This window comes from Anolis sagrei, chromosome 5 (assembly GCF_037176765.1).
Source record: "Anolis sagrei isolate rAnoSag1 chromosome 5, rAnoSag1.mat, whole genome shotgun sequence".
Classification (NCBI taxonomy): Eukaryota; Metazoa; Chordata; class Lepidosauria; order Squamata; family Dactyloidae; genus Anolis; species Anolis sagrei.
The window spans coordinates 113,258,162-113,274,989 of NC_090025.1; the positions used below are offsets into that span (position 1 = coordinate 113,258,162).

Genomic DNA, 16,828 nt, shown 5'->3' on the forward strand with positions numbered 1-16,828 from the left:
TAATCTATTAATTCACTGGATTGATGGTAGTTGCTTGATCCTCTTTGAAATATATAACTTTAAGATAAATGACCACTTTTCTAACCAGTGCGGGGAAATGCTGGGTAATTGTTGTTTATTCAAGTCATGGTTCAGTGATGTAATGCAAAAGCTAATGAAATAATCTTCACAAGAATATTGCTTTATCATTATTCTCTTCAGGTACCATATCCTCTTAAAGTCTTTTAGTCTATGATTAAACTCATTTCGTTAATCCAGTGGAAAGATTTGCTTGAACTCATCTTTACTGGCCAGCTTGAAATGTCATGGTCTGTTTCAGATGGTCAGGTATGAGAGCAAAAGGAAATCTGTTTAATGTTGGAGTGTGTTTCATTTGTCCCAAATAAAGAACTGAAATAACTTTTTTTTCGTAGGGAAGTAAATCTTTGCTTATTTTATTCTTACAGTCAACAGCCAATGATTTTGAAAGACTTCTTCACATTGAAAATAGTCATTGAGAGTTTTATGTGTTTCTAAGTATTTAGGAGCACTTTTTTGTGAATCTGGAACTCTCCAGATGATATTTTTCTTCTTGTTGTCCTGATGAGTTGCAATTCGATCTAAAAAGTTTATGTCATCTCCACAGCAACAAAGTACATTTAAGTAAAGTATTCTGTGATAAGTTATGCCCATCAAGAAGAGAGGGAAGTGGTGATAAGAGGGTAGAGCATACAAGCAAACACTTATTCAAGCATAGTGTGGCCAAGGAAATGGCTCAGGAAATCACAATGTAAAATTTCAGATTGATATTGATGAGCCCTTTTAGATGTAGATTAAGGCAGGGAAATCTTTCCGTAGACATTTTATACTGTTGGCAATTTTCCAAGAGTCAATAGTAATAATATGTTGGGTTTCTTTGATTTCTCATGTTATCCCTCTCCCCACACACACCTGTGGTCAGATTAATATTATTTATTAACTATATTTATGCCCCAGCCTTCTCACCCCGAAGGGGACTCGTAGTGGCCTTACAAGTAGGCAACAATTAGATGCTGCATAAAAACATACAGATAAAATAAACAAATACATTTAAAAACCAAAATACGTTAATATTGAGTTCTTTTATATATTTATTGCAAAGGTTTGTTGACATGTCCATGGTTTCCTTCTCATCTCCAAATCCTGAAAAATTAATACATTTGTCTAAAATTACAAAATCCAGGTGTTAGCTTCAAGCATAACTTTTTTCCTTCAATCTTCTTGAGAATGGCCTGCATGCTTAGAAAATAGATTGTTTATATATTCCAAATGGGCCTTGTTCATTAGAGGCAGGAGTTTCATTCTTTGGGCTGTTTAATGCATAGCATTTGCTGCCATCGGTGGAATAATATACATTGCCTTGCATTACATCTAAAACCTTAAAATAGAATAAATTGTGTTTATGGAAAAAAGCATAAGTACAATAAACAAAGTTCTGAAGTGTGTATTTTACAACTATTAGGTTTTTGTACACTGTGTCTTAAAAGGGGAATCAAATTACGCTTATCTTTCTCTCTGTCTCCAATATGCTGAATTGCCTCCAATGACCACAGACAGAGCTATGCTAGTGGCCCGGACATTTGAATGCCTCGTCATTAATTTCATTTTTTCAACTGTAGCTTCTGTCTTTTTGATAGGATCCATGTGAGCTGTGTTTATGGCGGCACTGTTACTTCTAGGTTTGGCTTGGCCAGAGTCTGCTTTTAGCCAGTTTGTTTGGAAATTGTTTGTGAAGAACAGGTTACGGCCCTGCACGCATTGTTCAGAAAATCAGTGATGTTCTCAGTTATGGAAAATTAACTGTAGCTCTCCAGGATTCTGCTTATTGAGATTTTTCATTAGCCTATAATTCATTTTTCTTTGCAGGTTTTGTTTGCTAATTTAAAATTAAATATCTCCTATTACATACTCAGAATATGTGTATTGCATTTCTAACTAAAGGCCTTCTGAGATGGCTCACATAAAACAAATAAGAGAAAATATAAGTATTTGTAAGCCAATGAGCCAAATAAAAGAAGAACAGTAATAGATGAAAATTTAGGATATGTGGGTTTGAAATAAAAATGTTTTAAAGATTTGTTGATTTTTAATTTTATTCATTAAATTTTTATTCATAATGTATACCTTTAATTTTTGTTGTTGTTTGTATGTTATGTACTAGGCTTGGGCCCGAATCAGTTTGAATGAAAATGATTTATAGTATTCAATGATCTGTTTTATATAATCTCCAAAAACAAAACGGGAAGGGGAAAGCTAAAAAGCCAGTCAAAATGGATTAAGAGAGACAAATTTTATCTGGTTCCTAGAGAGGAAGGAGTTAAGTCTGCACTATATCTGAGGCAGGGATCTGCCATGTCTTTTCTCCCTCCCGGGCAGCAGCACTATCCTTCCATTTCTTTTTGGAAAGTTTCCTAGCCTCCTCCTCCAGAGAGGGCCTTGCTGGGAACTCACTTTCCCAGCAGCACTTATATAGGGTGGGCATTGAAAAGTCGAAGTATGATAAGAGTTGAAGTTTTCTCTCTATTTCTCAGCCAATAAAAGGCGTGGTTGTGGTTGGCAGGGAATGGACACAATTGGCGACTACAATTCCCAGAACCCTTTCTTGCGGCTTGTTTGAGTTTTAAAAATGTTATGGTTAAATCTTAAAAATCAGTAGATTAATGAATTGTTTTGAAACTTGGCAGGTCTGCAGTTGTAAATGGGGGTTTCATGCAGATAGGCTTTAAAATGATTGAGGATTGATCCTTTAAAATTTTGCATTGTAGCCAGTGGGCCGAATCTTTGCCAAATGAAAACGGCAACTCCTCTCCTCATTCAAGTAACTTTCCAGGAAAGAAAATGAGCTGACAATGGACCCTGAAATGGGATTCCTTTTGGCCGATTTTGCACACCTCTATTATCTACACTAACCTTAAAAGAGAACCAGCCACTGTGATTTACAATAATAAAACATGAATACATTTAAACATATCATCAAAACCACAAACACATAAGCAGATAAAATGTTAAAGGCTTGGTAGAATTAAAATGGCCAGGAGAAAGAAAAACTGAAGAAGGCAGTCTAACCTTCCTAGAAAAACATTCCTGGGAGGTAATTCCTAGTGTTACATTCCTTGGAGAGAATTCCATGGTTGGGGTACCACTAATAAAAGGACTCTGTGCTCACCAGTTTATTTGATCACAATAGCAGACATATGAACAGACCTTGTGATATTCATCAATTCAGTATAGCTCTCTTTCTGGATTAGACTCCTCTTTGTTAGGCATCATTGTCTACTAATCTGCCTCCAGCCATCTTTCAGGATTTTTGTAGCTTTCTGGAATCTTATATATAGAAAAGGAGATGTATGTTATTTGCATACTAATGGCACATCAAGCTAGAAGTTGGATGAGTTCTAGTCATTCCATATAGATGCTAAAAAGCATGAGAAAAAAATGGAGTCCAAAGGTGTTTGAAAGGCCATTGGCCATGTGGAGGAACACATATTTTCCAGAATCCTGAGTTCAACTCTCCCAAGAAGGATAGCAACCACCATATTATCATATATTTGAGGCCAGTTCCAGCAAAACATCAGAATAGTATATTTTGGTAGATGGTATTAAAATGGGAGGAGGGGGGGCAGCAAGACAGGATGGGACAGAACAAATAGGGTCACACTCATTTCATCTATTATTTGAAGTAACTCGTTCACCAGCCTTTCCTTATCTCTTTACCAGTCCAGATAACAATTTGGAATGAATTCAAATAGTCAAGATCATCTTGCACTTGATGGAATTGTGCAAATACAATCCTTCATGTGATCATTCTGCTCTATAATAATATGTGTGCACTGAGTTGAAATTACTTACAATTGCTGGAGATAATACTTAGATTTCTGGGGCAGGAAAGAACCAAATCAGACTACATGAGCATTAATTCAGAGATCTATGTTGTATGAACTCTTATAATTTTATTTATTTATTTATTTGACTTGTATTTATTTGACTCCCAATTTGGCTCGGAGCGGTTTACAGCAGTAGATTAAAACAATACAATTAACTTTAAAATACAATAAAACAAGAACAGACATAGTCCCGAGTTATTCACCCATCGAAAGCTTGTTGGAAGAGAAAGGTTTTACAAGGTTTCCGAAAAGCAAGTAGGTCTCGGATAGTTCGGGTTTCAACTGGCAAGGCATTCCATAAATAAGGGGCTATACTTATTTATGGAATAAATAAATAATTTCCCAATCAGTTATTTGAGTTTAGAGGTGAGAAAAAGGGGTCTTGTGTTTCTTTCTTGAAAAGGCCCTTGTTTGAGAAATGCTGAACGTATACTTGATTACATTTAATGCATTTTAATGAGTTACTCAACAATATTTTTCAGATACTGGGTGAACCTGTTGTTTGTTTTAATGCTTTTCTCTCTCCTCTTCCCCACTTTCAGCTTTTGTCACTCAAAAATTCAGCAGAACTGTTAGGCTTTTGTGGGTTTTTTTCATATTTTAATTAACACTTGATGATTTATATGCTGTTTATGTTGTTCTAGGATATTTTGTACTATGAGCAGCTGAAGTCTAATGTGATACAACATGATCTTTTGGTGGACAGTCTGATTTATAAAGTGAGCAATTTTGATTTATATAGTATCATGGCTAATGGTTCTAACTCAGGGTGGCCCACATTACCTCCTTTTGCCTAAATAAGTTGTTTATCCTAATTGCACATTACATTTTTGAAGGAGATACCGGGGTTGGGGGGGGGGTGGAGAGATATTGGGAGCGGGTGGGAATTGGGAATATTTTTTTCAGGTTTGTAAGGGTTTGTGATGACTTTGGGAGGAATTTAAGGTGTTATATGTGTAAAAATCATGCCAATTTTTAAAAAATAAAATTGGGGGACTCCGAGCAGACTGGTGTGTATGTGTGTGTGGGGAGGGGGGGGGGGAAGGATGGGATTAAAGAGTCACAAAGCTGAGATCAAGGACCTTACACACTTTTGCCATTCCTTGTCTAAGTAATATTGATTTCTTGATCTCAGTGTTTCCCTTGATCAGGATATATATACCTAGTTTACTGTGTTACAGATGCCCAATATGTGTAGGCAATTGTCTTTAATAGTATAACATTGCAATGTTGCTTTGCTCTGCTTAACAGTGCATGAGCTTTCCAGGTGGGATGCATGCTTCTCAGCTTGAAATTGTTACATGTTTTTGATTGCAGGATGTGAAGCTTACAGCCAGCAATGATGACTACTACTTTGTGTTTGAGGATTATTTATATCAAGTAAGTAACTACTACTGTGGTGATAATTCATCAGTGTACAAAGTGACATGTAATGTTGGGTATAATTTGTTCTATGTATCTTTTAAGCTAGTAAAAGGGATAATATGGCAGTGGTTCTAAATAGACTAACAGCACCAATCTATGTAAGTTTACTCAGCAATGAGTTCTGTGGTGTTCAGTATAGTTCATCTTATATTTGAGTAAGTGAGTTTGAAATTGCAGTCTAGGTAGTTTCCTGATACAAATGAATGAATCCATCAATCATGGTCTAATAAGAAAGAAATTATTTTGCTGTGCCTCTGGACTGCTAACATGTAGACATTCAACTTTGAGCCAATAATTTTGAAATTGTGTAGTAGTCACAGTCTGACAGGATAAATTCAGTCATCTTCAAATTCTTATTGAATGACAACTCTATGTGATGGAGCAATGTCTATTGCTGGAATGATTTATTTCAATAGTTAGCCCAGAATAATTAATAAAGGACTGAAAAACCTCTTAACAAATATTGTGTACATTTTCTGGGAAAGACTGCATGTTGGGAAGCTAAAATGTTTATGTGCTACAGTTAGTGTCTACAATACTGGAAAATACTTAGGCCTATTGTGCACTGTTTTAGCCCCTGTTTGGGGCTAAAAAAAATACTTCAAACACAACTTTAGGGGCACTAACACTCATTTTTGTGAAATCTGTCTTTATCCCTTTGCCAATTTGTTTCGGTAGGATAAAGATGAGAAACCTTAGCTTCAGATATTACCTTGAGCAGGAAAAAAGTAGCCCACAGGTCATGCTTTCTTCCATGTTGATTTAAGAATTTTGGAAAGTTCTCTCAGATACAAGTGAAAAATTTAAAAGAAAAAAAATTGTTCAGATTAACTATAATCCCTTATCTCCCAAAATTTTGATAAGGCAATATGGACTTCTTATTTAATGTGCTAGTGTAAATGTAATTCAGGAGCAAGCAATTGCTGAGTCTTAAGGAGTCCTTTTGGCTCCTCAGGAGATCTGAGAAGATGTCATCCCTTGTAAAAGGTTTTGTTCCCAAATGCACCCAGTGCCTTCTAGGGAATATGTGGCCATTTTAATCATGTTTTTAAAATCTCTCTTGGGTCTTTTTCAGCACTTGAGATACCCTTTTTACAACACGAAATGACCAAGATCTATTTACAAAATTGATTCTCCTGGGTCTAAAATGGGCTGCCCCCCACGCCCCTAATATGTGATGGAACTGCCCTCTAGAGATCATTGGAGGCATTTAGGAGCTGTTTGTTGTAGTTCCGCCAAATGAAGATGATGGGATTGGTATTTCAGAGCCTGGGAGAGTGGTGGATAGTTCTTTCAATGAGGAGATTTTAGAGCAAGATTCAGTCTGTGAGAATAGGCTTGAAAATGAAAATGTTTCGGAGTTCAGCAGACAGAGAGATACAATGTCTGGTGGTGACCTTTTGTCGACTAGTGGTATAGCAGCCCCAGATAAAGACATGAATGGATGAGAAATCTCGCTGGAGGGAACACCTTTGTTTGACAGGCATATCAGACTTTATCTTAGGGAGGAATCCAGTAAGCTCAGAAAATCGCAAATGCTCCGTGAGAAGGAAGAGCGGAAAAAGTCTCACAGGCAAGGGAGCCAAAGTCATAGAAATGACTTCATGTTTTGTGGTCCTTAAATCAGAGCTCTGAGAATTCAGATCAGGCAACACTGCTAAACAGTAAGGATCTCAAGTCCTGTTTAAGTTCCTGTTTTTAGTCTAAGATCTTGGGAGTTTTTATTCATTTTTTAAGAAGTTCTTATAGCCTTGGTTTTGGATTGATACTAACGTTTTGATTCTTGTTTTTCTGGATTCACGCTCATGTTTTGATTCTTTTTTTCCCCTGGATTTAAGCTCATGTTATGATTCTGGTTTTTTCTGTACCTTTTGGATTATTTGGAATATTGCCTTTGACATATTCTACTCCTAACCGGTTTGGTTGGGCTTTTACTTACCAGCTACTTTTTCCTGTTACCTGTTTGATTTTTCCTTTCTTATTTCTTTTGGTGATGTTCCTTTTTCAGATGTACTTTTTCTAATAAACTTTCTTACTACTACTTTTGGATTTCTGGTTGATGTTGAGGGCAAGGTGAACTCTGGCTGGGGGGCAACACCATTTCTAAATATTTATTTTAAAATATATTGTTTTGACTTCATGGGGACTGTGAGACTATAAAATGGCTCTATAGACTACATGTGGCTGGTGGTCCCCACTTTGTACATCTCATCTTTGAAACAAGATAGGTTCTGTAGGTTTGTTTGTAAGATGAATTTGTATGTAAGTCGCAACAGGTACATTTTAAAGTGCAACTCCAGCCATATACATATACATATGCATACGCGCGCGCGCACACACACACACACACAAGCTTTGGACAGCATAGGGGAAGGTTAACACCCCCATAGTGTTTGTTTTGCTGTCTGTGCCCCCGGTTTAGAAGATTTCACCTCACTTTCTGTCCCTGTGAGAATTGTGTTTTGATACATTTGTCCTGTTGTGGAAACAAGGTTGGTGATACAGCATTAAAAACTGTGGAGCACGTTTTGTTGTACTGCTCTTTTTACTGAGACCTTTGTAAGCATTTTATAAATCGTATTTTAGAAAGTTTACCAGGGCGATCTGTAAGGTTTTATGTTGATTATCTCTTGGCTGACCAACACCCCCAAATTGCTGCTAAAGTTGCTAGCTTTTGTGCAGGAGCAATAGCTTGTTGGCGCAGAATGCTGTCACACTCTTAGAAGGTTTAATGGTTATTCCAGTTTTTACCATTGTCATTTTAGCATATAAATATTTAATACTGTTTTAACTATCGTATGTAATACTGGGTTTTAACTTTGCTTTAGACATTGTTTCTTCTTAATGCTTAAATGTATATGTTGTTATTCTGACGTTTATACATTTTTTGGGGCTGGTCATTGGCCGTAAATAAATGTTACTATTAGGGAGCATAAACCAGTTAGCATCGGTAGATACATCTTTACCCCATGATAAATCTTTCAGGAGTCAGTTTCCCTTTCATGGGGTAGATTTCTCTTCCTGTTGTCTCACTCCGTCCTTAACTATGAATTGTTTGTAAGTCGGATGTTTGTAACTCAGGAACTGCCTGTCTCTGGGCTGCATTAGCTGCTTTTTGGTAGTAATGTTGAAAGTGATAACAGAGGGTGCAAAAAAGTAGTTTGGTTTTTTGGATCTCAGACTTCACCTTTGTCTTATACTTATAGGTACTTGTACATATTACATTTCCTTCTGGGAAATTGTAATTTTAGGCCTATTTGACAACTATTTTTTAAAGAAAAACCCCTTCCATTTTGGCAATCATTTTCTGGGAGTCCCAACAGGTTTCTCAAAATTCCAAATAAGCCAACTGGACCACATACTTTGATGTTCCTCGTTGTAGAAGAAGGCAGCATCTGAATGCAATGCTTAACAAGAATTGAGAATGTACTGTAACATACTTTGATGTTCCTCGTTGTAGAAGAAGGCAGCATCTGAATGCAATGCTTAACAAGAATTGAGAATGTACTGTAACATTTTTCTGCAAACCCCACATACAGTCCCTAGTTATTTTGAAATAAGTATTTTATGAAATACTTTTATTCTGTTATTTTATTCTGGGATATATATATGTATATTTATAATAACCAGAAATGCATTCATAATAAAGAAAGGCTTCTTGACTTGCATTCGTGTCAATAAATATTTTCCAGTGAGTGACTGCTTGACAGTTTTGATGGATGGAAGACCCATATATTGTGCTCTAAATTGATTAGTTCTGGAGTGCTAACAATGCTATGGATTCATCTCAAATGTCATTCAAATAAATATGCAAATTCACCTATCAGTATACAACCAAAAAGTGTGGCATGTGTCTGTGCTATTACGTTTAATTTGTCAGGCAAACGTTAATAAATAAATAAATAAAATTAATTGGCAGGAAAAATAATACAATTAAACTTCCTTGAAGATTTGGCCAGCCTTAACCATGTGACAGGTTTTGTGGTTATCTAAAGACTCTGCATATATTACAGAACACACATAGGGTTCACTATTGTCTGTTAGACTTGACACATAAATATATATCTCATTTGCAGGGGGGGGGGCAGTCATTTGGCAGCTGGACTTACCTGATGTTCACATCTCCTCCTATTCTACAACCTCTGGAAATGCCGTTCTTTTCCTGGTTATTTTAAAGATGAAATATTTGATTGATTACTATTTTTCACCTATCCATGCCAGACTTTGAAATAAGCACTTTTGTGCACTGGGGGAGCAGTGGGTAGTTTAAGGATAAGTCTAATTGCCATGGGAAATATCATACATTTGCCTGTCTTGCATTCTGTCCACATCCCCATCATCACTACATTCACCTTAATTAGCAGAAGTCAAATCTTTGAAAGTATAATATGTAGTCCTGTGCTGAGGCGGAATTAGGGCCTACATTTACTTCATACAAATTGAATACTTTTTTTGTTACCACGACTATAGTTCTTGTTTTTATTCAACACTCACTCCAGTACCCAGCCTGGGTTATTTGAAAAAGTCAGTTTTTTTAATTGTACAAAATGCATAAGGTTGTGGGTGAAATACAACTCATATCATACCAGGTTAATCCCGAAAAACCTAATCAGTACTTAAAGTTTGTTATGTTGGGAAAGTGCTCTAGATGTATCATCAGTGGGATTCAGTGTTCTCTTAGGCTGTAGGGTAAATAACTCCCACTATGGTGAGTCAGTCCCCTCAAACCCCTCTGGTAGGTTGGGTTAGTCATTGGGGTTCTGTGTGCCAAGTTTGTTCCAGGTCTGTCATGGGTGGAGGTCATGGTTTTTCTGGTTGTGGGTGAACTACAGCTCCCAGAAAAGAAAGTCAGTTTCCCCAAAACCCCTCCAGTCATTAAATGTCAGCATATCAAGTAGGTGTGCCAAATTTCGTCCAGATCCATCGGTGTTTGGATTTACAGTGCTCTCTGAATGTAGGTGAACTACAAGTCCCCCAAATCAAGGTGAATTTTCCCCCAGAGACCTCCAGTATTTTTTGCTAGTGTGCCAATTTAGTTCTAGTTGCATTGTTGGTGGACTTCAGAGTGCTGTTAGATTGCAGGTGAAGTATACACCCCAGTACCTACAACTTCTATAGATCATGGTGAATTCTGCCCAAACGTCTCTAGTATGTTCAGTTGCTGATCAATTTCTTTGTTTGCTGTATGCCATAGGAAAAAAATAGGAAAGGATTAAGGGAGAGGGAGTGGGCAAGCTCATTCAAATTCCACAACAATTGAGAGAATCAGAAACACTGGAATGTCAATGGTGGAGGAAACATAAACAATCTAGGATGAAATTGTCCCCATATGAAAGTGTTCATTTGGGTGGTGGGCAGTATAGTGTTTGTGACAGTACATTTTCATGGCACTCACTATAACCTGCAATGTCATTGGAGGGAGGGTCCTTGGTGTCTCCTGAGTGGTGGGAGCTATAGCTGTTTGTGGAGGTGGGCACTTGTCTGTGTAAGTGGACACCCCAGCTACATACACACATGCATATTTTCACTTTTATGTGTGTATAGATTAATAGTAGGCTTGGGCGGTTTTGTTCGTTAATTTCGTAATTCGTTATTAATTCGTATTTAAATTAGCTTACAATCCAATATTGAGCCATGCAGGAATAGTGTGAGGAGTAAATTAGATTCGAAACAATTTTTTCAATTTATTTCGTTATTATTTCGTTATTATTTTGTTATTATTTCATTATTATTTCGTAATTATTTCGTAAATATTTTCGCATGTCTGGTGCAAGTTTTATAGTTGTTGTTTGTTTTATCACACCAACAGTCAACAACAGAGGGAGAGGGAAGCTTCAGAAGTCCCCCCTGTCCCATTTGGAGGTTTTTTTAGCATATTGCGCAATCGCGTCCGCCATTAACGAATCAATTCGTAATTATACGAAATTTCGTAAATTTTGAAATTTTTAAAAGGAAAATTTCGGAATTCTTTTAAAAAACGAAACGCAATGGACCCCTAAAAACGAAACGAGTTTAGAAACAAATTTTTCCGTTGTTACCCAGAACTAATTAATAGCTCAGAAACTGTTTGAAAGGTTTAAGAGATAAAGAAAGAGTGCTCCAACTAAGTTGAGAAACATGAAGTTGTTTCTGCTTACATCTATATCTCCATGCCTCATACAAGGATACAATAATTAAATGAAATTGTAGTAGACCTTTGGAGTTCCGTATATGCTTATGTATAAGTCAGTTTCATGTATAACTTGAGGACAATTAGGTCCAAAATTATAGATTTTGATAAGCTCCATGGATAAGTTGAGGGTCATTCCACAGAGAGGAGGAAGCACCAATGCGATCTCAAGTTGCAAGATGCCTCGAATGCCACTGTTTCTCTGCCTGGGCATTTTAAAAAGTCCAGAAGTGTCACCATGACAGAGAAACATTCCCATGACGAGCTAAGCTCTTTCCTTTTGTCGCTCTACTCAGAGAAGGGGGTGGTTCCTTTTTTATATGAGAGTTAAGGTACAGTACTCTCATTGACTCATGGATGTCGGCCCAGGTTTTTTGGGTTGATTTTTTAAAACTAAATTTTCTAGACATATAGGTATAATTGAATGTGCAGTATTGTTAAAGAGAGAGGCACTTATTTGCTGCTTTCATTCTCTTGTTAAAACACAACATAAACACTCCAATAAAAATGTTGATAAGGACCCACCTTTTCATGCAACATGGGACTAGATTATTTTCTAATGCCCTTCTTTGCAGGGATATTACAACCCAACTTGTGCTCATTGCTGGAAAGACTGGCTCATATAGGTCCAAGAAGATTTGTCTAGTCAAGCATGGGCAAACCGGATGTTAGGAATTGTGGGGGTTGAAGTCCAAAGCACCTGGAGGACCAAAGTTTGCCCATGCCTCTAGCTCCTACGTGGCAAGAAACAGAACACTTTCAGCTTAGTAGTAAACAGGAAGCACTAGGATATAGTCCCGTATTCTGAACTGTGTCCGACAATTATACTTCTTTTGTTCACCTCCGTTAGGCTAAATCAACATCTTTTTCGTATTTATTACTGTACTAAGTGTACGATATTGTAACGGTTTGAGCAGGATTACAAACTGATAAGTAATGGTGACTTAAAAGTGTATGCTTAAGATACAAGAGATTTTATCATCTGAAAAAGCCTGCAAAAGTGTAAGCTGCTCAAGAAGATAAAATGGTATCTCAGCCAGAAAATTATTATGTCCTTTATCAGAAATACAGGCGTTTTCCCCAAGACATTTTTGTTTTTCTTTGACAAATATAATTATCAAAAAACTGTGTTTATAAAAATATTAAACAAAAAGAAGCTGTCTGAACAGATGATGCTCAGTGAAACATTACCATGACATTGAAAGTATTCCGGGGGAAATGAAGGCAAGATAAATTGTGCTTCCTGTTCAAGTTGCATTAATTGTCTAAAAGGCCTATTCTTTTTGTCTAGAGTTTCAAGAGTTAGAAGTGCATTTGGAATTTTTTAATGGATCTATATTCCCTAGCAACACAAACAGTAATCCTATGATGGGGCCCTATGTTGGTGTGATTTTAATTGGAGGAATAGTGTAGATGCAAATGATTTTTTTTTAAGCCTTGGTAAACCCTGAAGAAGACCTTTGATTAAACTTTCCCGCATTATATTTATGGTTCTCCTGATCCAATTTGAGTTTCCCTGTGAATCTTTTTAAGAAACTCAGGAAACTGGGAGGTCAACTACAGATTTCCTTTGTCTGATTTAGCAATGAAATACTGTATAGGTGAATCTGTTGGCTGAATGTTTTGCATCTTGCTCCATGTCTGCAAATCCATTTACTGAGAATAATTGGGTACTTCTTCAAAGTTTCCAGTACCATTGTTGAAGATGGAAAGTCTTAATTTAATCAATTGATTACATTATATTGTAGGGATATTTTTATTCTTCAGGAAATAACAGATTTAGTGTCTGCCGCCAGTTAAACATTATTTTATTTCCTAAGTGACTTCTAATGGTTCCTATTTTGGTTTTTGCAGGTATTACTTTGTTTTTCCCGGGACACTTCAGTATTGGAGCATTTTGAATACAATAGTGCTACGCCACCCAAGTCGTACATTCGAGGTAAAGATAAAAAGACTTGCACTTACAGTATTTATGAACACCCAAAGTGGATGTGAGCTTCTGCTGATAATAGTTTTGGCTGAACTGGGATCTCAAATTAGTTAAAAATGGGGGAGGGGTTGAAACAACAGGAAGTGAGAGAAATCCCCCTCTTCGAGAGGAAATTCACTCTTGATATAGTTATCATGAGAAAAAGATATCTCCACTGAAGCTTTCTCATAAATCCATGTTTCCACAACAAGTCAGATTTTTCAGAATCCAATAATCATAGTAACAGACAGTGAAGTGAAATTTTCTGAATGGGACACAGACTGAAAGCAAACACCACATAGTTGTTAACGCATCCCTGTGCTATCCAAGCGAATATTTATATAATTTTGGCTGGGGCTACACTTAAAAAAGCCACCCTGGTGGCGCAGCGGGTTGAGCTGCTGAACAGTTGAGCTGCTGAACTTGCTGACCAAAAAGTTGGCGGTTCAAATCTGGGAAGCAGATTGAAAGCCTCCAGAAAATATCTTGTTCATAACTTAGGGACTGCCTATACTGTACTTTAACTCTTATAAAAATGGACTCATTGTTTTCTCTGAGAAGAGTGGTAAAAGGCAAGAGCTTAATCCAGGGGTACTACGGCCCGGGGGCCGGGTACGGCCCTCCAAGGTCATTTACCCGGCCCTCGCTCAGGGTCAGCCTAAGTCTGAAACGACTTGAAAGCACACAACAACAACAACAACAATCCTATCTCATCAGCCAAAAGCAGGCCCAAACTTCCCATTGAAATACTAATAAGTTTATATTTGTTAAAGTTGTTCTTCATTTTAATTATTGTATTGTTTTAAAGTGTTTTTTTTTTTTGCACTACAAATAAGATGTGTGCAATGTGCATAGGAATTCATTTGTGTTTTTTTTCAAATTATAATCCGGCCCTCCAATAGTTTGAGGGACTGTGACCTGGCCCTCTGCTTAAAAAGTTTGAAGACCCCTGGCTTAATCCATACCAAGAGAATCTAAAATGCCTAAAGGAGAAATGGCAGTGCCAGCCAGGGACAGCTGACCTTCTTAGACGTCATTGGTGCTTTCCTCTCTGCGCAGAAGGACCATCAACTTATACATAGGTCATCTCAAAATCCAAACTTGCCCTCAATTTATACATGAAACTGACATATACATGAGTATGTATGAAACATGCATATGTACAAGGCTCATAAATTTTTAATACTTTTTTTTCCTCAGTAGATGATTTGTAAAATGGCTCTTTTACACCTTTGTAGGTTGTATTATGGGCATTTCTAACCTCCTATTGGTTGTGCCATTATTGTATGTTTTATATTTGGAAAAACCTGTCTGCATATTGCTGATGCTTTTGCAATTGTTTTTTTTGTTTTGTTTTGTTTTGTTTTGTTTTTTGTATTTTTCAGGGAAACATGGCATGGAAGAATATGCTGTCTTTTATCCACCTAATGGTAAAGCAATACAGGTGCCTCCTCTAGTGGGAAAAGGCGAAACTGCAGCTATTTCTAAGATGATATTTTTCTGCATCATATTTTGTAGTTTAACTGAACTGTTTTCAAGTCTTGAAAAGCAGAAGTTATGTTCTGTCTGTAGAATGTGATTTACTGTAGTAAGTGATTTACTACCTGGATACAAAATTCTGCAAGACAGCATTCTTTTTTTGCTTACACAAATTAGTAATCTTTCTGCTATAGTTATTGTAGCACGGTTTTTTCCCATCAAAATGAATAAGGGGGATTATGGCATTTGTGAACAGCTATGCCACATTCATGTTATGTAGATAGTACAAGTAGCTTGCCATTGTAATTAATGCTTAGTGATGGGGCACAGGATTTGTGTGTAGAATGGACATATGAAAATATCACGTTAAAACTTTATGTGTGTATGCCTATTACACAGCATGTATATGATATGCCCTGGCTTTTGTATCTGAAGCCACAATTCTGGAAATGTGGCATGATATAACATCATCCCACTTGCTACTGTTTCAAGTTCATTTGTGTTGACAGGAAGCTAGCATAGCAAAACTGTGAAAAAACTATGTTCTTCCCTAGCCTAATCTAAGTCATTAGGATAAGCTACTTCATACATGGAGCAGTGGCTTTTGATGATCGTGGGAATGTACTATGGCATCTTTCTGCCTTTCGAAGCAATTGTTTTTCTTTTTGCTGTTATTTCTGAGAAGCGTATTTGAAGATAAGGTTTTGGCCACATCTACAGTAACCATTCAGTACAGTTTGAAAGCAGGATAACAATGCTGTGAACGTGCACTACAGTGCTACAAATCTTTCCTCTTTTTTTCACCTAGAAGAATGAAGGATTTCCAAAGTTTTCTTCCTTCAACATTTTTGGAAGGTGTACATTTTTCAAGGTTTTTTTTACAGTTTTAGACTGGTTTTGTTAGAAATTATTTATGCGAAAATAATTGGTGAATGTAATTGAAACAGAGCTTTTGGTAGAGGACCTGAAATGCAAAAATGTCACATATTTTGACTACTTTTTCCATTAAGTGTCTTGATATGCCAGTACTCTATATCTCATTGATGATCATTTTTGTTAAAATAGTTATATATCTTACTTTGTTCTATTCACATGAACAAACTACTTTTGTGAACTGTTTTTACTGCAATCATCCATGGGGCATATTGTCAAAATCAATTGAAGGATCTAACAACTCATAAATGATGGAATGCTTACATAGGATTTTTTTTTACATTTTCTTCCTTGTTACTGGAACATAAATGTTTTAAATTCAACTTTAATTTCTGAAAGGCTGGGTCAGGCTGTGCTCTTAGTGATTATTTACATTGTGTATGATATCAATACTGAGGCTTCCTGCTCCCTTCCATGTGAGAAAACACTCTTAACACAACTTCCTTCTTCCATGACCAGAGCATTGTCATTTTCACAGGAGAGACGAAGTACATTTAAGTATTAAGCTACCATCTCAGTCCTGTCACAAAACCTTGCACTATCCATACTAGGCATTAAGTATGGGATAAAATGGGAATCTGAAACTCTAAGCATTGTTTCAAGTAGGAAGGAGTTGAGTAATAGTTTCAGTAAACTCCAACTAGTCCAGCGGGAGGCAGCCAGACTGCTCACCGGAGCGTCATACAGGGAGCATACCAACCCCCTGTTGTGTCAGCTCCACTGGCTGCTGATCCAATTCCGAGCACAATTCAAAGTGCTGGTTTTGACCTACAAAACCCTATACGGTTCCGGCCCAATGTATCTGTCCGAACAGATCCCCCTCTACGTCCCACCTCGGAGTCTAAGATCTTTTGGGGAGGCCCTGCTCTTGACCCCGCCTCTATCACAAGTGAGATTGGCAGGGACGAGGAGCAGGGCCTTCTCAGTGGTGGCCCCTCACCTGTGGAATTC

General features: G+C 37.1%; 1 protein-coding gene across 2 annotated transcripts in view; it reads left to right on the forward strand.

The window, feature by feature from the left end:
- Positions 1–16,828, forward strand: part of TBC1D19 (TBC1 domain family member 19) — an 89,657-nt gene that overhangs the window by 48,808 nt on the left and 24,021 nt on the right. The window contains exons 12-15 of one of the 2 annotated variants that reach the window (XM_060777858.2): positions 4,547–4,621; positions 5,220–5,282; positions 13,351–13,435; positions 14,851–14,895. In XM_060777858.2, the coding sequence (XP_060633841.1) occupies positions 4,547–4,621; positions 5,220–5,282; positions 13,351–13,435; positions 14,851–14,895 (268 nt within the window). The remainder of the gene's footprint in view (positions 1–4,546; positions 4,622–5,219; positions 5,283–13,350; positions 13,436–14,850; positions 14,896–16,828) is intronic. The other variant, XM_067468998.1, reaches the window with a different exon arrangement.